Source organism: Acipenser ruthenus, chromosome 6, assembly GCF_902713425.1.
Source record: "Acipenser ruthenus chromosome 6, fAciRut3.2 maternal haplotype, whole genome shotgun sequence".
Taxonomy (NCBI): Eukaryota; Metazoa; Chordata; class Actinopteri; order Acipenseriformes; family Acipenseridae; genus Acipenser; species Acipenser ruthenus.
The window spans coordinates 11,123,885-11,148,318 of record NC_081194.1 but is presented as its reverse complement, the minus strand read 5'-3'; the positions used below and the strand labels follow the sequence as shown (position 1 = coordinate 11,148,318).

At 38.9% G+C, this 24,434-nt stretch overlaps 1 protein-coding gene across 4 annotated transcripts in view; it reads left to right on the top strand.

Moving 5' to 3' along the window:
• adgrb3 (adhesion G protein-coupled receptor B3) overlaps positions 1-24,434 on the top strand; it is a 216,490-nt gene that overhangs the window by 91,875 nt on the left and 100,181 nt on the right. For 3 of the 4 annotated variants that reach the window (XM_059025012.1, XM_059025013.1, XM_059025011.1), the window contains 5 exons: positions 5,874-6,035; positions 16,728-16,892; positions 17,680-17,844; positions 20,700-20,864; positions 22,400-22,501. In XM_059025012.1, the coding sequence (XP_058880995.1) occupies positions 5,874-6,035; positions 16,728-16,892; positions 17,680-17,844; positions 20,700-20,864; positions 22,400-22,501 (759 nt within the window). The remainder of the gene's footprint in view (positions 1-5,873; positions 6,036-16,727; positions 16,893-17,679; positions 17,845-20,699; positions 20,865-22,399; positions 22,502-24,434) is intronic. The other variant, XM_059025014.1, reaches the window with a different exon arrangement.

The window sequence follows — 24,434 nt, the reverse complement described above, 5'->3', positions numbered from 1 at the left end:
GCTGCAATAACAGCTTTAAGTCTTTTGGGGTAAGTATGTACCAGCTTTGCACACAGTGTCGGAGTGATTTTGGCCCATTCTTCTTGGCAGATTTGCTCCAGGTTGTTCAGGTTGGTTGGACGACGCTTGTGGACCGCAATTTTCAAATAGTGCCACAGATTCTCAATGGGATTGAGATCAGGACTTTGACTGGGCCACTGTAGGACATTCACCTTTCTGTTCTTGAGCCACTCCAATGTTGCTTTGGCCTTGTGCTTGGGATCATTGTCCTGCTGAAAGGTGAATTTCCTCCCAAGCTTCAGTTTTTTAGCGGACTGAAGCAGGTTCTCTTGCAGTATTTCCCTGTATTTTGCTCCATCCATTCTTCCTTCAATTTTAACAAGATGCCCAGTCCCTGCTGATGAGAAGCATCCCCACAGCATGATGCTGCCACCACCATACTTCACTGTAGGGATGGTGTGTCTTGAGGCATGGGCAGTGTTAGGTTTGCGCCACACATAGCGCTTTGAGTTTTGGCTAAAAAACTCTATCTTGGTCTCATCTGACCACAAAACCTTTTCCCACATCGCAGCTGGGTCACTCTCATGCTTTCTGGCAAACTCCAGACGTGCTTTCAGATGGTACTTTTGAGTAACGGCTTCTTTCTTGCCACCCTCCCATACAGGCCAGTGTTATGCAGAGCTCTTGATATGGTTGACTGGTGCACCATTACTCCACTCCCAGCCACTGAACTGTGTAGCTCCTTCAAAGTGATTGTTGGCCTCTCTGTGGCTTCTCTCACAAGTCTCCTTCTTGTTTGAGCGCTGAGTTTTGAGGGACAGCCTTTTCTTGGCAGTGCCTGGGTGGTGTGATGCAGCTTCCACTTTCTGATTATTGATCCAACTGTACTCACTGGGATATCCAAACACTTGGATATTATTTTGTACCCTTTCCCTAATCTATGCATTTGTATTACTTTATCTCTAACTTCTGTAGAATGCTCTTTGGTCTTCATTTTCCTTCAGATTCAGCCTGACCAATGATCCTTCAACAGTGGGGTTTTTATCCAGAAAATGTGACCGCAACTTTAATGGTTCACAAGTGGAGGCCAATGGTAAGGTAATTGTGTCCTTGTTAGGGCAATTTGTTTCATCGGTGTAAACTGGGAGCTTCCACAGCACAGGGGTTGAATACTTATGCAAGCAAGATATTTCAGTTTTTTATTTTTCTTATATATATATATATATATATATGAATCAGTTCTTAGAAATTTTGACATGTGATTGATCCAACTATTGACGCTGCTTACAGTCAGTAGTTTTTTTTTACAAACTCCCTCAAATTACATCCTCACTATGAGCGTCCTTCCTCTCCTCACACAGCAAAGCAAAATGGCGGACAAACCCACCGCTCAACCATCTGGACAGCGATTTTGTAACGTAACAGAAAATTAATTACAAAATATACTACAAAACAAAGATGCTGCAAACACTAAAACCATCATAAAAACTTTGCTTTCAGTGTTTTCTGACTTCCTAAAATTCAAACAAATCCAACTCGATGATATAAATAAATACGATGTTCACTAACTGAACTCCGAGAATTCTATGCCACTGTCAGAAAGTCAGAAGGACAGTTCTATGTGCTATGGACTTCAAAAATATTACTTCTTGATTGATTCAATAGTGGGGAACTAAAGGCCCCTCGGGAAGAACTATAGTTATTCCCTCAGGGGTTCATAGTTTACCACTATTAATCTCCTCTCCAGTCCATATATATCTCGAATGATTTGGGTTAAAACCACAATGGCAGTCAATATGATTGCTTTTATTAAGAAATATTATTTGGATTTGTAAGTGTTGTTTTTTTTTCAATCAAGAAGCTAAAAATAATACTTTAGATTATAATGGACTGTCACAAAGACGGCCAGAGTGGGTGGCGTCAGACCAGAAAAGGAATACACAGAGAGATGTGGTTTGGTATAAGCTGGGCGCGTGATCGCGCTCAGCATTTAATAAACAGAAAATAAAAGGTTTGAAACACAAAAACCACTGGACACGGCACTTGACGCCAAAAGAAACATATAAACAAAACGGACTAAACAGTGAACAGACAAACGGACAAACACGGTGAGCAGATAACACTAATTACTTTACTTTACTTTTGACTTTCTTTTCTCCTTCTCTCTCTCCCGTTCTCCACTCACCGAACACCAACCCTGACTGACTAAAAATGTGCCTATTTATACTGTTGTGCTGGGATTCAATTACTAATTAATTATTCACTTGAATCCCAGCACGTGAGTTAATTCTGCAACCCCGTGCCACACATTATACACATTTTATCTGCACGTGAAGTGATGTGCCATCCTCGTGCCTAAATATAATTATACACTTTAAACACACGTGAAACACAGACCCGTTTATATCCCGTGTACCAATCTATACACCAACATTAACATACGCACGCATATATACAACACAGAACACACAAATGCACACAGGGGCGGGGCACTTTGCCACATATACCCCCCCTTGTGCGCAGCACACATGGCCTCAACGGCCACCTCCCCCCTTAAATACCCAGCAGTCCAGGCCAAAGTCTCGGGCTGGGAAGGGAGGCTTTAGTGGGCCCATGGCTGGACATGCTGTCAGCTCCCCTGCCGGTAGTGGCACGGCTGACAGCATGCTGGTCCCGTCCTGCAGCGAAAAAGCTGCGGGGGCAGGTGGTCCCCCGACCTCCCCCTTCTTCATAGCCGGCAGCTCCCTCCTGTGGGGCTCCGGCCACAAGAACTCCTGCAGCGAAACTGCTGCTGGGGAAAGTGGTCTCCAGACCTCATCCCCCTTCTTCGTGGCCGGCAGCTCCCCTTTCTGGGGCTCCGGCCACCGTACTCCCTGCGGAGGTACGGGCAGCAGAGGCAGCTCCAGCTCCTCTGCTCCAGGCGGTGGCGGAGGCAGAGGCAGCTCCAGCTCCTCTGCTCCTGGCGGTGGTGGAGGCAGAGGCAGCTCCAGCTCCTCTGCTCCTGGCGGTGGTGGAGGCAGAGGCAGCTCCTGCTCCTCTGCTCCTTGCGGTGGTGGTGGCGGAGGCAGAGGCAGCTCCTGCTCCTCTGCTCCTTGCGGTGGTGGTGGCGGAGGCAGAGGCAGCTCCTGCTCCTCTGCTCCTTGCGGTGGTGGTGGCGGAGGCAGAGGCAGCTCCTGCTCCTCTGCTCCTTGCGGTGGTGGAACCAGCAGGTATTCACCCTCTGCTGGTGGAGGTGGGAGGGCCCAGCAGTCCTCCCACTGCGGTGGAGGTGGAACCAGCAGGTATTCACCCTCTGCTGGTGGAGGTGGGAGGGGCAAGCAGTCCTCCCACTGCGGTGGAGGTGGAACCAGCAGGCATTCACCCTCTGCTGGTGGAGGTGGGACCAGCAGGTATTCACCCTCTGCTGGCAGCTTGGGTCCTAGGGCTGTGGAAGCCCCGACTTCCCTCTCTTCGGGCTGTGGACGCACCGACTCCTCCCTTTTGGGCTGTGGACGCCCCGACTCCTCCCTGTTGGGCTGTGGACGCACCGACTCCTCCCTGTTGGGCTGTGGACGCACCGACTCCTCCCTGTTGGGCTGTGGACGCACCGACTCCTCCCTTTTGGGCTGTGGACGTTCGGGCTCCCCCCACTCAGGCGTAGGACGTTCGGGCTCCTCCCACTCAGGCGTAGGACGTTCGGGCTCCTCCCACTCAGGCGTAGGACGTTCGGGCTCCTCCCACTCAGGCGTAGGACGTTCAGGCTCCTCCCGCTTGGGCTCCTCCCATTTGGGCTGTGGATGCTCAGGCTCCTCCCATTTGGGCTGTGGAGGCAAAACCAGCAGGCATTCACCCTCTGCTGGTGGAGATGGGGACAGCAGGCACTCACCCTCTGCTGGTGGAGATGGGGACAGCAGGCATTCACCCTCTGCTGGTGGGCCTGCTACCTGGGCTGCTGTTCCTTTTATCGTTGCCTCCAGGTAGCTGAGGAGAAACTCCACACCTTCCTCCAAGGTGTTTGGGGTGTGTTCCTCCTGATAGGCCTCCCATCTCTCACTGTCCATCATCCACAGGGCCCGGACGATTATGGGCAGAGACTGGGCCTCCAGCCCAGCATTCTCTAGGAACCAGCCCCGCAGTTTGATGGCGTCTTCTGCCATTGACCTTTTTTTTTTTTTTTTTTTTTTTTCTTTTTTTTTTTTTCCAGACCCCTCCTGGTCTGACGCTTGGAGGCGCGGCTATCCCACGATGACACCACGTGTCACAAAGACGGCCAGAGTGGGTGGCGTCAGACCAGAAAAGGAATACACAGAGAGATGTGGTTTGGTATAAGCTGGGCGCGTGATCGCGCTCAGCATTTAATAAACAGAAAATAAAAGGTTTGAAACACAAAAACCACTGGACACGGCACTTGACGCCAAAAGAAACATATAAACAAAACGGACTAAACAGTGAACAGACAAACGGACAAACACGGTGAGCAGATAACACTAATTACTTTACTTTACTTTTGACTTTCTTTTCTCCTTCTCTCTCTCCCGTTCTCCACTCACCGAACACCAACCCTGACTGACTAAAAATGTGCCTATTTATACTGTTGTGCTGGGATTCAATTACTAATTAATTATTCACTTGAATCCCAGCACGTGAGTTAATTCTGCAACCCCGTGCCACACATTATACACATTTTATCTGCACGTGAAGTGATGTGCCATCCTCGTGCCTAAATATAATTATACACTTTAAACACACGTGAAACACAGACCCGTTTATATCCCGTGTACCAATCTATACACCAACATTAACATACGCACGCATATATACAACACAGAACACACAAATGCACACAGGGGCGGGGCACTTTGCCACATGGACAGATAGCTTAAGAAAGACATTTATTACCGCCAGGTATTGATGTATTTTCTCAGACTGGTGTTCAATACATTCTCATTCTGCTGAATATATGTTCTTTTCATCAGGACCAAAACATTCACCAAATAACAAAAGCAGCTAAAACTATGATAAAGATAGCTGATACTTTTGGATTGCCAGAGCCAGTCTAAACTCACTGAAACAGCAGCCTTGTTTGAATAACTAAATTTGAATCTAATAAAAGAAAGAAAACAACTCATTAAAAAAGTCATTTATATATAAATACATTTTCTGGTACTAATAATAGCTTATAATAGTCCTCTGCAGTGGCTATTCCAGCTTGACCTTGTCTTTGGCCCAGGACACTGCTGCCACAGTCAGATAGTAAGCAGGACTTTCTACTAATGCTAAATCATTGTTTTCAGAGTTTTTTTTTTTTTTCTTCTAATTTGTGTTGTAATTGAATTCCATCCTATGCGTCGGGTAAAAAAAAATAAAATAATTGACCACCCTGCTTATTTACCTGTCTGTTTGGTAGCTATGTCTAGTTATAGTGGATAATACATTACTTAAAAATCGATTCCTACGTTTTTGATTCTGCCATTCAGTGAATAACATAATCTGCAATAGACTATTGATTTGCGATCAGCTCAACACTAGACCATTACATTGCATTGTTGTCGATCCATTATTTTATTTTTTGTACTGCAGTATCTTACATTTCATAAGTTAACATAAGGATTTTCATTTATAACACTTCCATGTGGTACCTGCATGTTTTTCTTCATTTCTATTATTCTTATTATTCTTATTTTATGTCAGTAAATTAAACTGTTGGACAACTATTTAAGAAAAAGCAGACATGCAATGTGTGTATCATAAAGCCAACACATTAGATAAAACATAAAATAAATGGCAATGACAATTAAGGGATGTTCTGTATCCATTATACCTATCCTAATGGATTCTTCACAGTATTGTTTGTAATGTTGTGCATTAATTGATGTCAACCTTCTTCTACACAGGTGACTCTGGCACAGAAGAGTGGTCCCAGTGGAGTTCATGTTCAGTTACATGTGGTCAAGGGTCGCAGGTGCGAACCAGAGCTTGTGTATCACCTTACGGGACACACTGCAGCGGCCCTTTAAGAGAATCGAGGGTTTGCAATAACACTGCCCTCTGTCCAGGTAGTGTTAGCAGCAGATGGTTGGATGTTACCTCATTTTTCAGAATAACAAAAAAAGTGTCAATGTTTTCATGCTTTTATATTTCTTATTTTGAGGTATATGCCTGTCTTTTTAATTTGTTGTGGTTTTTTTTGTCACAGGGATGTGCAATTCATCTACTCATTGTGGTTTTATTTGAATTAAAGCCTCCCTTGCCTATGTTTTTAATCCAAATGCTCAAAGCTGCTTCACAAAGAATCATTTCCATTCTGATGGCCTAATCTGAGGTTCCTGGCATCATTTAGCTACATCGCATTTTGAATCTGCCAGGCTAAAAGATTATTTTTAATCGAAAATAGATCATACATTTGCGGAGTTTACATGTGTATTCTAATTTAACTCGACACAGTTTGCTCAAGCCAAAGAAGAAATGACCCTATCCCTCTTGTGGTTTACATGGGCTCTGTATATGTTACTCGATAAGAACAGCTGTCAACCCGACGTCATGCAAATGAAGGGGAAAGGACAGAGCTCATATGCAAATTAGCCATGCGCACAGTTCTCGTGCTGTTTCGCATGGAAATGCCAGAATAGTAGTCCCCCGTGAAAGTGCTGCAAATTTTCCAAATTTTGTGGCAAGGGTCTTTTGCAACAGAAATTCTTGAATTCTGCTGTAGCCTTTTAAAAGTTAAAACCAACCGGTTCTTTGTTAATTTCTTTTTTTATAGGGCTGTTTTCAAAGTTTATTACAGTGCATGCTAAATCAAATAGAAGAATGAATATACAAAAACATTTATTGAAACTTTAATAACTTTTATTAATTCCAAAAACAAAATTGCAAGGCCTCTGTCAGCAGGTAGAAAAGTAAAACTAATTATCAAGTAAATACTGGCGTTTTGCAGTTTTAAACCTTTACTGCTATGAGGACTAAATACTTTGAAAGGTGAGCAACTGCAACTAACTAGAAACAATACTGAAAGTATTTTGCTCAATTCCCTCAAATGTCATATTCCTTCAAATAGTGTTGATTCTGAATAAAACTGACTGAAAGAAAAAGAAAAAGAAATTTTAAAAATGTTCTCCTTTTTCTCAGGACTGTGTGTCAGGTGGTTAATGTCCTGTTTTCTCATTGAAGTAGAGGAAACAGAGGGCTCTGATAGTTTCTTCAGAAAGTCCCTGGCGCCGATCAGTCACTATTAGGTTGTAGTGACTGAAGCTTCTTTCAGCATCTGCTGAATTTGTCACAGAGTTTATGTACTTCAGTGCCAGTACAGCCAGCTTTGGAACCCTGTTAGCGGCGGATGCCCAAAAGTCATGCAGATTTATCTCCATGTTTCATATCTCCATATCTTTTTTAGAACCGCAGGAACAAATGTGTTCTGTGGTACAGCTGTAGTTCAAATTCTGGTACATCCATAAACCGTGGTATTGCTGCATCATACTCTGCCCTCATGGGATATGAGACACATTTTAGTGGGGTTGAAAGTGCAAGCAGACTTCAAGAAAGGCATGGCAGGCTGTGCACCATCCTGCTATTTAAAGAGCTTCTCTAGTATATCTTCAAATGCCTGCTACATGGTCTGAAAGAGGGCTTGTTTTACACCAGGAGGCAAGTTATCAGCATTGGCTGCAAAGCTGCTGTACTCCAAGTGTGTCATAGACATCAGTCACCACTGGCTTCTAGCGCTCAAACACACTGCTAAGAGTTAGGATTTTCTTTGATTTCTCTTTCAGGAAAAAAACAAGCAGATTTCAGCTCAGCAAAAGTAGTTGCATCTGACCACATTTCAGTGTTTGCAGTGAAGCAGGGGGAAGCCTGGACACATGCATTTCATTTGTTATGAATTCAGAATAACAGTCCATGAATTCAGTATGGTACTCAACAGCATCATAAAAGGAGTTCCATCTTGTGGCTACAGGGTCAGGCGGGAGTCTAATTTTGGAGCCTTCTGGGGTGTGGGTCTTAAGGTACTGCAGGTACCGCCCCTTCCTTGCCCCTGCCTGATAGAACATGTGCTTCATGTACTTAACAAACTTCAAAACTTTAGGGAATGGTTTGTGAAATGTTTCACCAAGCAGAATATCAGTGAATGATTTCATGTACTGGGCATTATCAGTATCTAGGATTAAAAAGTAATTGTAATTCACGCCATACTCTGTGACAGTTCCTACAATGACGTGACTGACAATGCTATTGAAGAATGATTGGTCACATCAACAAACTTTGTGCAAACCAAATATGATACCACTTTCCCTTCAGCGTTTGCTTCTAGAGGTGCAATCAAAACATTAACCACAAAACGGAAAACATTGTTAAACATTTTGTCAAAAATTACAGCTACTGGTTTGCTTACTGGCGTTTCCTTCATCCTCTGTTTCTCTGACGCATAGTAGTCTGGTAGATGTGCTCTTCGTAGACGGTCAGCACATGGTATAGCACCCCCCGTTGCGAACCTGTGTAAGTAAGAAGTATTTGACAGCGGGATTGTTAGACTTTTCAAGTGGGATGTTCGTGTTTGACCACATTTCAACCCATGCATGGCAGGTTGCTACACGGTCCTGGCAAGATTCAGTTGAGCGCTGAAATGAACTAGTTAGTGTAGTTTGCTTTGCTGTAGTTTCTTTCCCTTTCGCTAAATTTCGGAGATGGGAATTGCACTTTAAATGATCATCAATCACTGATTTCCTCTGATGTGCAGTAACGACATTGCAAGGTCTGCAAAACACTTTACCCCCGTCCTCATACAAGTGTCTTGGGTATTCCCAAGCATGATCAGCTGCTGTTTTATTTCCTAAGTGGCTTTTGCATCCAGACACATGTTTGCTCTTAACAAATGTATCCATTTTAGCTCAGGATTTTAATAGCCACAGCCACAGTGGTTTGCTTTTCCTAAGAGTGGGTTGAGCAAGATAAACAAAGCATAGGTATTCAAAAATCTCACTGCGTCACCTTGTGGAATGTTTAAAAAACTTGAATTTGTTCTTATGAATACTAGTCAGGCGTGTTGCCATGGAAAATCAATAATTCTGCAACCCAGGGTGCATTCCGCGAAATCGCACCGCGATCTGTGATCGCGTTTTTCATGGGGGACTAGAAAAGGTGATTTACATGCGCAGAGAACATTAACACGAGATAATCTCATCACGAAATCCATGGTTGTGTGCCATGTGACATCTTGTTTTAATTAAACTGTTTAAAGGTGCAGTATTAAATTGGTGTAATAAAGCTGTGGTTTGTAAATGGCTTGTGTCTGATCGTTTAATACTTTGTTTTACTGTCATTGGTAGGGTAGCCTGTCGTTTAGCAGTGAATATAATTTACAACACTTTATCTCCTGTTTCATTAATTGAAGATACAATTAGATAATTAACTCAGAGATATATAAAATGAAGCTGTCCAACCCAGGTATTGCAGATCACCATGGCTGAAAACAGTAGGAGACATAGGATTATAGAGATCTGTGCCAGACACCTTCCACGTATGCACCCAAGGCTGTCTGGATTGGAAGCTGTGGACATTTTCACATGAAATGTGAGTTTCCATGTGAAAATGGATGTGGATTTCCAGTGTTTTACGTCATGCTCACGGGTAAATGAGATTTACCCTATCCCTCGCTGTGGCCGTTTTTTTCTTATTCTCCCGATTCTCCACATGTAAACTCCGCCATTGTCAACCCTTAGTGAGTGCCAAATGGAACTAAATTACAAAATGATTTTAGTAACTACATTTCTTTAGCAACTATAACTAATTATTTGAAATATAATAACTTAGATAACTTTTTTTATTACAGTAGTAGCTAAAGTAGCTTTAGTGGAGAAAAAGTAAAACTGTAGCATTCCCTCTCTGAATGACTGCATGGTGAATATACAGTATGTCGGCATGTTCATTCCTGCACTCGTTCATACGGTTCCTCCTTTTCATAGGCTTCATGTTCCCAGGTACCTGGAGTGAAAAAAATCTATAAAAATATAGGGCAGGGCACAGCTATCGGGGTGTTTCAGACTAACAAGCATTTTGGATGACAATCTTTGACCCCACTGTCAAATTTTAATCATGTTTAAGTGTATAGTTACTGATTTAATTAATTAAAAAAAAACAAAAAAACATTGACATTTAATTATGCATTTACAAATATACAGTATTTTTGTTTACTAAAGAGGATAACTTTCACAGGAGTTTATTTCAATACACCAATACCTTCTACAAATAACAAACAAGTGACGTTTCTAGAAAATCACACCAAAAAGGAAAAATGAAAATCAGCAGAAAAATTACACATGGTTAAAAAATATCTAATTCTGATATACTTGTGAAATACGTTTATAAAAATACTTCTCAACCTTAAATGTAAATTAACAATAGAGCAGCTTTATCTTACTCAGTCTTACATCGCTACAGCAAAGGATATTACAATTTAAACTTCCAATATACATTTTTTTCCATCGACGTGACTTTCAAATACAATCGCAAATAGTTGAAAATCAGAAATAAAATTGCAACTCACTATATTAAATGATACGAATCAATTCAAGATTGCTGTCTAGCAGCAGCTTGGATCATTGCAATTTCACCTCCAGTGTACAGTAAGTGTTGTGCCATTGAAGAGTTTCCTCTCCTTTTCATTTGAAACACAATTGTATACGCTGGAGTTCAAAAAGGTTTCCGTCATGTATTTGCAGTTGGTCTTGAAATAAGCAGTATCACACTACGTAACCAGCAAAGGCTACTTACAGTTCTTCCCTTGTGATAACAACTACATTTTATTGTTTCATTTTACAATCTGTCAGTACACTACATATCATGTGAGGAACACAAATCTGATATCCTTGTCTTTCTTTGTCTTCATCCATTATTATATCATATTCTTACACAATGTGGTCATTCATTCAAGTTAAAAGAAAAAGAAGATTGAAAATATAAAAACAATTAAAGGTTGTTTATTTGGTGAAGGACCAGAGGCATAGAATAGCTCTTTATTTCAATATGTAATATATATATATATATATATATATATATATATATATATATATATATATATATACAGTATGTGTGACAGTCACAATTACTCATAGAACCGTTGTGTCCAATAGGACTTACCTGTTTCTTTAAAGTGATGACGCATGGCCTAAAAGCTACTGTAGGTACAGTATTCCACTGAGATTTTGAGGTGTCAGAATTATGACACGCTCTTTAAATTTAATAAGCAATTTAGGTTGTTTAATTACAATCCCATTAGGTGCAAAAGAGGTTCTATCAAATTTGCTACTTGGGGCAGTTATATTGCGGCAGCATGACCAATCAGTTTGCCAGAATTTTTTTTCATCCTGAAGTAAGAATATTTCTAAAAATAGGTAAGATGTCCTGAGAAGTTACTCACACCACATGCATATTTTAACTCCATGGTGAAGCTTAGTTGTGGTCTGATCATATAGGGAATTAACTTTCTCATGCATGATTTTTTTTTGGCCTACTGCAGTCTTTAAACTTACATTTGTGTTATCAGAAGAAGCTTTTAAATCCCAGAAGGGGCATATAAATCCTAGCAGACAAGTCTACAGCTACACTGTCACATTCATGACTGCATTTACTGCAACTCATGCCTCCTAGATAGGGAGTTGTGGTATTTTAATGTTTTCTTCCAAAAGGCCTGGCCTTTTACGTATTGGGCTCATTAAAATTGACTGGTTGAACTTGCTGTCTCAAACGATCCCTCTTCCTGCAAAGTCACTATTATTTCACTTATATAGACATATTTTTGGCAGTGAGGATGTTCTTAAAGTCACAGAATGTTCTAAAAAGCGTTCACATGTTGAGTGCAAAAAAAAAAATCAAAATACACCTTAATTAGCTGAATTAAGTACTTATCTAATGTGTACTGAAAGAAAACAAATATTTTATGATGAAATAATGAAAGCACTTCTTATTCTAAACACTTTTAATAATGATACAAAAAAAAAAGCTTTCGAAGGGGGCGGGCATTGGCCTGCAAACAGCAAAACTGCTTTCAGCAGGCCGAGGATTTCTTCATTGACCAGTCCAGTCTAGTGCCCGTGCTCCACCAATATTCAGGAACGTGGGCCCCCCTCCACCAACGTTTGAGCTTTTACACACATTTTGATATGAACAGTAGTTCGAGTCGCAGCTTTGTGGGCGTGCTTAGCTTTTGGGAGCTGTTGCTTGTGACTTGAAAACATCACTCTGAGTCGTTGCATCATTTGAAAGGCGTCCATATGAGTGCCTGAGGAAAAGAAAATCACACAACCTCAGTGGGTAGTTGGAGGTGTGATTGTGTTTAAAACTTCAGACTACACTTGAATATGCTCTAGTCTTTAAAAAATAAAGTGTTTAATATAAAATATGTCCAATATAGTAGTGTTTTAAAATATTCTTTATCATTTTATAACAAACATTACACATGGCCAAAGGTTTATATGCAGTCAAACATTATTATACATTAGTTATTTATTGCTTTTATTCTTATGCTTTATTTATGGGACTATAATTGAAATTCATTATTGTAAGGCTGCTACGATTAAATCGAAAATCGATTCCATTCCTCATTATATACATCGATATAAATACTGGATAATCGATTCAATAATTACTTTTTTTTTTAAAACGCGCATAGTTAGTAACATTATTTTAGTTGATCAACGAAACTATACCGAATGCCCTGCCTTGCTACAGTATTTCTGCCAGACAAGCAGCGGGCGTGCTCTTCTTCACCTGCTCGTGTTAACCAGCATCTGATTTGCTGGTCCCATCCTACCAGCAAATCAGTTTTGAAAATGTTTTGTAAGTGCGCCCGTGTGTGTGTTCGATGTAAACAAACAAACAAACAAACAAACAAAAAAGCGCGCCGCCTTGAATCGAGAGCAGAAAGACAGACTTGTATTCCTGGCAAACAGCCTGTAAATAAATTGTGCACATTGAAGAAAACTGACTGTGTATAGTTTCATAATGAACTGTTATGTAATGAATATTTAACACTATTCAATAACGTTAAAAAATAAATAAAAAAATAAACGATCAGTGATGTTAAACGCAATTTTGGAGTAACGATCACTGACAGCTTGACCTATATCGGGTATGCTCGTTGTGGTAAGTAAATCAATTTATTTGTAATTATTATTATTAATAATATTATTATTATTGTTATTATTATTATTATTATTATGATTTTTAGGCAGGGATTTCCACATTGTGTGATAGTGAAGGTTAGGTGGTACAGTATTGCAATGCGTGCTGCAGCTGTCACTAAATAAATAACAAAAAAAACGTTTTTTTATAAACTCGTGTCTAGTTTATATAGATTAAATATCAAAGTACTGTAATCAGTTAGCAATAAATATTTTAGTAACACCCCTGTAAAACTTGCTTTAGGCTTGTTGCAAATGTTGTTGTTTTTTTTCTCCTGGCGCTACCAAGGCGCAATTACCGCTGGCATTCATACTGTGCGCAAGCTTTTACTCAACAGCAATGATATTAAAATAAAACCGTCACGGGGCGGTGCAATCATCGATATTTACGTGTGTGCCCAATTAATCGATTGCTATTTTGAGGTTTAACTGACAGCCCTATTGTGAACCATATCATTTATGTTTACTGTCTGTGTTGTTGCTTTAAACCGACTTGACTGAAATATTGATTACACTCCTTGCTCTTTTGAAGTGAAATGCTGGTTTAATCATTTAAAGTTTTTGAGCGGCCAGAGCAGCACAGAGAGAACTTTGTCAGGTTACCTGGAAACAATTAGAACATCGCAAAAGTAGGGGGTACTTTTTTGATTTACTTTTAGGAAGTATTTGCTTTTGTGAGTTATGGATCCATCAGCACTTGGTTGTTACTGTATTCAGCAGAGCTTTGTCGTTTATCCTCTAATATACAATTTTATAGGACAATGTACTCCAACTCAGTATGTCATACATAAGCAATAATATATACTATATATAAATTAAAATAGATAGTCTAAGTTAAGTACAACCACAATACGTTTTTCTTACGGCAGTGGTTTTATGCAATATAGAGAAACTGTTAAACATTTTACTGTTTCCAATCCATCCGTATTTTTTTTTTTTTTTTTTTTTAATAGGACTGCAAGTATAGGGGGCGGGACTCTGACCCTTGATTGGCACCACCAAAAATTATACAAACCCGGCGCCTATGTGCATATCCCAACAATGTCACACACCACTACAGTACACTATCCGGATCACCTAATTTCAGTAAATTATGTTCAGTTTGGTGGATGCAGTACAACAATCAAACTGAAAAGGCATAACTAATATTTCAGAAAACAAAAACATCTTTTCATGTATTGTAAACTACAAGAGGTATAATTTGAGAATCGAAAGATTTTTTTTTTTTAAATATAAAATCTGACACCAAAACATGTGGTTAGCCCATGACCAAAGACATGTCTGTAGTAGACAGCAGATATTGGTATGTGTCTGAAATATTACTAATGTTGTCTTCCTGTTTATATTCACTTTGTATATCACATTCTGTTTTAGTAAGCACATCTTGGTCAGAAGTTTAAACCTGTGGTCTCAAAAAGACTGACAAACATGTATTCAGCTGGTAAATCAGAGTGTACCCATTTGCCTGGCCCCCTGCAACACTATCTCCAGTGGATGCAAAGAAATACCAGCATTGTTCCATGTGGTATTTCTCACTGCTGTATTTCTTATATCCACTGGGGGCAGTGTTCCATGGCGACAGGGCAATTCTTACACTTTTTTGTACCAGCTGAATTAAAAGTCAGCAAGACATGATGAATGAAATAGAAAATGATAGACAAAGTCATTCTAAACAAGAAGAAGCGTGCATTAGTTCAGGTAACTGTTATTTCAGGTCAGGGTTCTCCTCTGGAATTCTGTACAGCCGGGCAGCAGAACATTATAGCCGGGAGCGCTTTCAACGGAAAAATTATCTTGCCTTACCTTAAATATATAAAACCACAAAGAATTTGAATAATGTGTTTTCTTTTTCATTACTGTTTTTTATTATGGTAAATTACTGTGATTTAGGCACTCTACGATTTGACTGGGGAAAGATAACGTAGGGTTATTGGAGTTCACAAAAAAAAAAAGGTAACCTTTGCACTTCCTTTTTAGCTTAATTATTGATCTTATTGCTTCATTTAAATAGTTTTCTTTATGTTAAGTTTTCAGGGCATTTTGTTAATGCACGTCTGTTTTTGTTTTTCACTGTTCTACATTTTTTTTTTAAATACAACTGTTCGTTTTAACCATTATTTTTACACAACCCTACTCACAAACGTTTGGCCACCATAACTGGTGGCGAACAGCCTCTATACATGAATCCCCAATATCTCTCACAAGCACCTGGGTACTTAGTTTTACGATATCACAAAAGGAATAGGCTTTTTTTTGGTGAATATCTATAGTTATTATGTACTATGTATATATATATATATATATCACCTGACAGTACAATAATACAACAAAAATGGACTGATAATACCTGAAAATAATCTTAATATTTTTAATAAAGTAGTAAGCGCAAATATAGTATTAGGTGGTGGATTGCGCCGATCGCTGGCTTATTTTGAAAACCCTGCATTCATTGTCACTATTTTTGCTTTGAAAATAATCGGTTATTTTTTTAGCAGTCATTTTAACGTTTTAGCCTCTCGAAGTGTTTAACACAGAAAACCCGCCTCTTCAACTCTCTGATTGGTTAAATGTTGTGTCAAGACGTAACAGAGCTGTCATGTGGTTCCAAGCTTGCTTTTATTTATTTTTCCACCCAGCAATGTGCCAGTGGTCTGGTCTGCTAGAAGTGCAATCAATCCTTATTGTTAAAGGCACAGTAGCATCTGCAAGACGGGCGGATCGGGTTTTTTCAGCCGGGCGGCGACAGCCACTTTGCCGGGCGGCCCGCCCAGCTAAAAAGGCCTGGGGAGAACCCTGCAGGTCTCTATCAAGTTCTTTAAGTGTAATGATTTCTAGCTTAAACTAGAATAGTTAACTTTGCTTCTGCAATATTATATGGACTAAAATAAATTCCCTGTAATTAAATGTCTGTTTATTTAAACATGTACATCACTGATCAATGGATGACAAGAATGACTTGTGGAAAATGTATAATTAACATTAATTATTGAGATAATTACAGTTGGTCCCCAGTTGAGGTGAAAACCTGTGACTGAATGCCACTCTGATGATATGATGATTAGATATACAGCATGTGCCTCAGTATCTGATAGTGTGTTTCATGTGCCATTTAAAAGCATGTTTTGGAAGCCTTACTGCCATTAAATTCTTTGTATTCAACAGAATGGTATTTTGGATTACACTGTATCCTCTTGCATGTGATAAGACATCAGTGGGGTGCCCTTTAAATCATCCCTGATTAGCCTAATGTAGTAAAACAGCCTAGCAGAAAACCCTCCTTGTCTTTACCTCTGCTGTTTCCTTGTCTTTCTCCTAAGATGCAAACTAGAGCAATGATGTAGTGTTTTTGTGATTTCTTATCTGTATTGTTATCCCATTTACTTTTCCCAAAAGAATGTTGGCAATTACAGCAATGCAATCAAGCACTCCACATGTTCACAGTAGTCGTGTTATAAGCCTTGGGGTTTTCTGTGTTCTTGGCAAGCCAAAGTGCCTGTGTTTGGATAATCATGATCCTATTTGTGAATGAAACGCATACTTGTAACTGCAAAGTCTGCTTATGTCTGTTTGCAGTGCATGGCGCATGGGAGGAATGGTCACCCTGGAGTTTATGTTCATTTACATGTGGTAGAGGGCAAAGGACAAGAACAAGGACATGTGTTTCGCCACAGTATGGGGGCAGAGCTTGTGATGGACCGGAAACACAAACAAAACTGTGCAACATAGCCCTGTGTCCAGGTTTGTATTGTATTATCATAATAAACTAACTCGATTCTTAAGTATAAAGTTGATAAAACATAATGTGTCCCATAAACATGTTTTACTTGTTATACGGTATTTAGTACAGCTGGTATAATTGCTGTAGCTATAAGGCTAATAGTTAGCTAGTAAAGATTTGTTATGTACTTTGCAGAAAGAAAAGAACATGTTTAGCTCATTCATTGATCTGGCTCTTTAGACATGACAACTAATACAAGGTTGTAATAAAGGGTTTAAGTTCAGGCTAGATGCAAGTCTACAATAAGTACTTGCAGGTACTATAATGTAAGTCACTCTAGCTTTTCTGATTGAAAGGAGAAGGTTAAAGTCCATAAAAATGGTATGCAACAAAAAAAACTGAAATAGGAAAAAATATATTGTATTCAGTATACCTCATTGAGAACAAATAAAAAAGTGGTGTCAAATTAGACATTGGAATGGACTCAAATATTACAATGGCAGCAATAAACTGTAATGTATCTACAATTGTAGCCACGTATGGTTCTGAAATAAATGTGGTTACCTGATAGTGAAACACAATATTTCTAGAAAGGTACTGTTCTTCCAATTCTCAGCCATTAAATGTAGTGCATTATTAAACAATTATCAGGTCTTTCTATTTTAAGTACTGGCTTTTAAAGGGTTGAATATCAGTTGTTTTGAGCATTGCAGTGAAAATGACACGCTGTTGGCATCCATCTCACTCTGTACTGTATGCCCTTTTTTTCCCCCCGTTGTTTGATTTGGGTTCTGACTGATGCCCCAGTTGATGGACAGTGGCAGGAGTGGACTGCGTGGAGCGAGTGCTCAGTGACATGTTCCAACGGGACTCAGCAGCGCACCAGGCAGTGTTCCGCAGCAGCTCACGGGGGCTCCGAATGTCGAGGACACTGGGCGGAGAGCAGAGAGTGCTATAACCCGGACTGCACTGGTGGGTGTACAGCTCCACCTATCTGGTGGTATTGTTCTTCTTATCATTGGAAAGATAAGGGTTCAAAGAGCTATTCATGTCAGCCCATGTGTTGCAATATTTAGCCTACTCAGCAGTATGCATAATAAATGTGTCTTTACATCAGAAATTAATATATTAATTGTTTGGGCTTTATAAAGTACCACAACAATATAGAGTCATTCTCTGGCCTTCTAAAAACACTTTTTAAGTATTTTGCAACACTGAGCGGGTAAGGCATCTATTGCCCTCTTTACCCACTTGTTTCCTTTCTAATACCTTAGTCATACTACTTAAATAATGCACAATTAACACATAAAAACATTGACATCATAATGTCCTATGTGTTGATTATGCATAAGTGTTGTGAACAGACAATCATCCAATTGCAAATTACTTTAATGAATAAACTGTCTCACCAGACCAGTGAAAAAAAAAATGTTTGGAATTTCAATCTACTGAGGGGTAGGGATCTCAAATTTACCATTTGACCTCAATCAAATTCCTTTTCTTGGTAGCAGTAAATTTGTATCCAAGAATAGATAATTCCTAGATAAATAGGAAAACAATTTTAATAAGCAGGGTGTCCCACAAGTTCTGTGGTACCCCCAATGATATCCATTTACTCCCAATGCAGAATCATTTTGTCCCAACACAATGGCTTTCTGCACTGCTGACTGCCAGAACCAGTTTTTTTTTTTTTTGGGGGGGGGGGGGGGGGGTGCTCATATTTTTCACACAGGAGTGAATAGAATTGTAAGACAAGTCCTGTCTAAATAGGAGATTTGAAAGAGACTCATACAGAATTGAGTTGTGGAATGATTTCCATTTATTGTTGATGTATTCACTAATGCGATGAGGACATTGGGTGCATTTAGAGAAAGAGATGTGTCTGTTTTTTAATGTGCTAATTTCACTGCTTTTTGTTAAAGGTGATACAAATGATATGATGTTTTCAAAATGCATTGCAATATGTGTTTTAATACCGGATAGAATGTATAAAAAGGATTCCAGTATCCTAATTCAACCCCTAATGAATAAAGGGTAGTGCCTGATAACCAGATCACTAAAATGTTAGCATTTGTTTTGAATGGTTAGTTAATATGCAGCTCCAAGTCGATCTGTGACATTGTTTTAAATGTTGTTTACAGACATTTTTAAAGACAACAGTAATTGTTTAAAGATAGACTGCTATACCGGGTGATTCATAATCTGCACAACTGGAGAGAACATGGGGGATTATATGAAAAGGACACATGTATGAGCCAGATGCTCTGTGGTGCACTGTCTGGCCACCAGAGGGTTGTTCAATAATGTCAGCATTTAAATAGAATTGAAAACAATGCAAAACAACAAATTATGAATCACCCCGTATATCACTAACCAATGCAAAATGCAAAAAAGAACATGTTAGTATCTTTGTTGCCAATGGTTAAAAGTGCACACCATAAAAATGAAGCACACAGAGGCATGGTAAAGCAAAAACAAAGAAAACGTGGAAACCGTTTCAGGGAAGCAGGGGCGTTGTCCACATACAATTGAAGAATATAAACAAAAGTCCTGTAAATAAACGTGTCAATAAAATAGTGTTCTGGAAAAGTAGAATGCTCAAGAAGCTAAACTGTGGCTGGATTATAGTAGATAGCTTTTATTTGGGGGTACAGTAGACTTTTTAGAATTACAGTATCTATTGATGTAATTAATTATATTCAAACAGCACTAGCCTTTTTTACTGAAGCATAAGCAAAAGTAATCAGAACCCAATAAATTAACAGGAGTAGCCACCATTCTCATGTTAAGGGTTATTGAAATATTCTGCCTAATTTGAAAGGAATGAAACTGGTTGAGACAAGTGAACACATTATCTGCTTACCCCTGGATTCTGAAAGTTTACACTTCTCGAGAGTGTGGCTGGTTTTATTACATTACTGTATTTGATATTCAGTTCATTAAGCTCATGAAATACACAGACAGGGCTTTTGTGTGTGTGTGCGTGTGCGTGTGCGTGTGTGTGTGTTATAACATTATCAATATACATAACAGCATTTTTTCTCCTTTGGGATATATGTACCATCATTTATTTTCATTTGCGCTCATTTTCAATTAAAATAAATGGTCTGGGGGGGGGAATGGATTGCTATTATGAAAAAGGAAAACTGCTGTATACCAAAATGATCAATAAGAAAAAAGAAAAAAGAAAAGGATATTTCAGATACTTAAAAAGGTAGAATAATTGATTACAAAGGTGTCAGTATGGGAACAAAAATGGGGCCCTCTTATGTCTGTCTTTTTATGGGATGGATCGAAAATTTTTCAACAGTTCAAGGGACATACACCAATGTTATATCTTAGATACATATATATATATATATATATATATATATATATATATATATATATATATATATATATATATATATATATATAATTTTTTGTTTTTTGTTTTTTTTTTGTTTATAAATATTAGATAGTGGCTTTGCAAAAGGGAGAGTATTTGAAAAATCCCCATTTAATTTTAGTCCCAAATTGAAAAGTCATTGACGTACATTAGCTGCGGCTCACATCATTAAACTTCACTCAAAATATCTCACAATTGGTGTAGGGACTAGCAGCTTTCATTTAACCAATACATGTTCAAAACCAAACCGGTATATTGTTTGTATCAAATTTTCATAATGAAACTATTAGAGGTTCAAGATTAATGTGAGCTGTGGGGAACTGATTGGACGAAACATTATGTGCACAGGCAGAGGGTCCCAGGTAAGGTTAATCGTGTGTGTGTGTGTGATGGGGGGATGGGAAACCCATTGAAGTATTCATTTATCTTTCATTTCTAGCCAATGGGCAGTGGAATCCTTGGGGGGACTGGAGTGGATGTTCGAAGTCGTGCGATGGGGGCTGGCAGAGGCGGATCAGGGTTTGCCAGGGCGTGGCGATCACTGGCCAACAGTGTGAAGGAACCGGCGAAGAGATCCGCAAATGTAGTGAGCAGCGTTGCCCAGGTAAAAATTTAATTGGGCAAGAAATCAATTATCTTTGAAAAGGTACTGGCGGTGAAATCAAAGGCTGATAAAAACAGCTACAATTAGCTTTACTCTCTTGCAGACCACGATCCTCGTGTGGCTTTATTATTATCTTCTGCAGGTTTTAAAAGCCAGAGACTATTTTTGATGCCAGGCGGCTACTGGAGCATTAGCAATGATGACATTGATTGCGCTCCTTAGTTATCGTCTCCATGGAGATTCTTACTATTTCACAGATGAGTCTCACAAAGGGGAATTTTATTTCAGGTGTGCCTTTAGAATTGCGTTTATTTTTTATGCATCAGAAAGTTTGCATTACATCTGAAGGGCTAATACAGTGTTTATTTATAGTATTTTTTTTAATGCATCATAGACAAAAAATGGGACACATTTAAAACTACAGGCATTGCAATTGTATTTCTCTGTTTTTCTCAGCTTGTAAGTGGATGGGTGATAATGCATAGTACTGTAAAAGCAGCAGTACAGTCAAAATACTGCCCTCTAGTGTGTAAATAATATTATTTTAATTAACTGATTGATACAGGGGATGCACCATATTGTAGGAATGTGCAGCAGGCACATTAAACATGTAAGTGAGATAAGTGTATCTCCAGTTTAAAATGCAGAACTCAAAATGACCTTTGCATAATGGTAAAGCGAGGTAACAAGTGGCAAGCAAACTGTTTTAAAGCCTTGGTGGTCACACTTTAAATTATACTCCCTGAGAAAGTCCAAGGAAAAAGGCAAATTATTTTCTACCTGGCATTTCCTCTGGCCTGCTTATAAACCAAGTTAATTAATCTTTGTATCTGGCATAACATGCGCAGCTGCACATTATGTACTAATTCTGTTGCCAGAACTTTTCTCTATCTTTTATAACATAATACTTAATCAAAATGAATCACTTCCATGGCCTAGTTCCTGTCATCATTATTATTATTATTATTATTATTATTATTATTATTATTATTATTATTATTATTATTATTATTATCTGCACTAAATATACTCTGTAATTTATTTTAATATTATAGTTAATTTATTCTGTTGTAAATAAAAAAAAGTTCAGGTCTTATCTAGTGTTAACCCATTTGTTTTGACCGATTTAAAAAAAAAAAAAAAATAGACCGTTGATTTTGTACCTACATTGTTACAGAAACAGGATCACCACCAGACTGATATGATTGGGAGTTGATTGATTGTGTCTGAACAGAAGATCATTAATAGGCATCTACCACACGCAAGCAGGTTTTCAATTACCCATGAAAACCTTTCAACTGGACTGTGCTGCTTCAGATGTAGATTGCTATCAGTACAAGAGTGATGCTGCATAAGAAACATTTTTTATAAACATGATTATAAGGACAAAAGGTTTTTCAATTACTGTAAAAAAAAAAAAAAAAAAAAAAAAAAAAATCAATTTTTAAGGGTTTTATTACATGTACGAATAAGCAACACCATGTATCTGAATGTCATCAACGGTAGCAATGGTAACAGTATTAGCAATTTTACAGCACCGTACGAGATATGTCCTGAAGACTACGCTTTGGCAATGGTATGGAAAAGAACACCATCGGGTGACCTGGCATTCAATAGGTGCCCACCGAATGCAACAGGTAAGCAAATAAAGAGTAATAACGACAGCATGGTGCCCAGGCAAATTGAGCAGAGTATAGGCTGCTCTTACCTAGCTTTACATTGTGAGATGTTTGATAATGGAAGCAGCTTGCCCCCCATCTGAGTTTGTTTAGGGCACAAAACTATCTCCTGCACCAGCCAAGTTACCTTGATGGGCCTTAGCGACGTTATAGAATGTACGGTCACCATAGACAGCCTGTGCTCCACTGATTTGACAAGTCAGCAAGGTGATAAATGGTTCTGTCATGTGACCCGATACACACAATATCAGTAGCGTCTATTCGCTTTGGAATGTGAATTTTTGTGCAAAAAGAATTGGTGGATTGGCTGGTTCCAGAGGGATATGTGACCATTTCTCTAATTCCTTCAGGGAAGTTGGGAGTATAAATCTGTCTCTTCCAAATGCAGCAGGGTGTTATCACTTTTGAGACTGTTTTTCTACAAAAACATCAGTAATTTGTGGTGTTACGAAAAAAGAAGCTCCTGCTCAGCATGTCTGCTTTCAACCCTCTGTCATAGTCTGTCAGATCATCTGGCTGACTTACAGCCAGGAGATGCAGCTTTTATGTATTACAGAACACTATAGCAGTGCCCTTTGCAGCACATGTAATGGAGTTTATATCTAATTAAATAAGTGCATAAATATTACTTGTAGTGAACATTTGCTATGCAGGTCTAGCGTGTGCTGTTTTAAAAGAAAAACGTGTTGCACTTTTTTCATTTAAATAAAGGGAAAATGTTCACAGTTAGTATGCCTTATTGTAGGTCATTTCACCTCAGCAATGTCTTTGGGTCAAAGCATGTCATTGGTTAGTTAATGACAGGAAAGAAGACAGTGTGGGGGACGAGAACAAACATGTCAGGATTTGACCCTGAAGACATTGCTGTGGTGAAATGACTTAAGAATGCTACCAGATAGCATTAAGAATTATCATATGCAAAATATGTGTAAACTATTGCTGCCATTATTTATTTTTTCTTTGGTTATTTGTATTACTGTTAAAGTTATGATTACAAATGTTTTACATGTCAAGGCTTTAGGGAAGAGATGGATGCACTGCTTTGGTACTTTATGAAGAATATGTGTAGAAAATTATTATTAGATAATTATTTAATCATAATTAGTACACTTTATTTAGAACCAATTTATTCTGGCTAGTTACTATGCATGTATGTTCTATAAAATAATAGCAAATACTTTAATAATTGCTAATTAAAAGCCATGCTCAAACTAGTACTGTAATCGTCTTTGCTCATGGCCAGTAGACTCTCTGATGAGAGACAGGATAACACTCTATACCATTGTATTATATGATATATACTGTGTGTGTGTATTTATTATTATTATTTATTTCTTAGCTGACGCCCTTATCCAGGGCGACTTACAATTGTTACAAGACATCACATTATTTTTACGTACAATTACCCATTTATACAGTTGGGTTTTTACTGGAGCAATCTAGGTAAAGTACCTTGCTCAAGGGTACAGCAGCAGTGTCCTCACCGGGGATTGAACCCACGACCCTCCGGTCAAGAGTCCAGAGCCCAGAGCCCTAACCACTACTCCACACTGCTGCCCCTGCACACTGTGTATATATATATTAGAAGGGTGTGTATACCAGCACTAAAAGAAAGTTTACAAACATTTCTCAACCGGGGTGCCTTGTCCTGGGGAAAAAAAAAAAAAGTACTGTTCCAGCCGTAAAGGCACAGAAAGGAAAATACGGCAACTCCTAAAAATCCAGGTCCACCACCAAGGTTTCAACAAAACAAAGTTTTTATTCTTGCAAAAATTAGCTTACACATTTTGACAACATGTCTTCATTAGAGCAGTACATGAAACGTGCACCTCAGACCTTAAATACATACCGCACCCACTATCATAGCTATGACAATTGGTTCCTCTCTTTC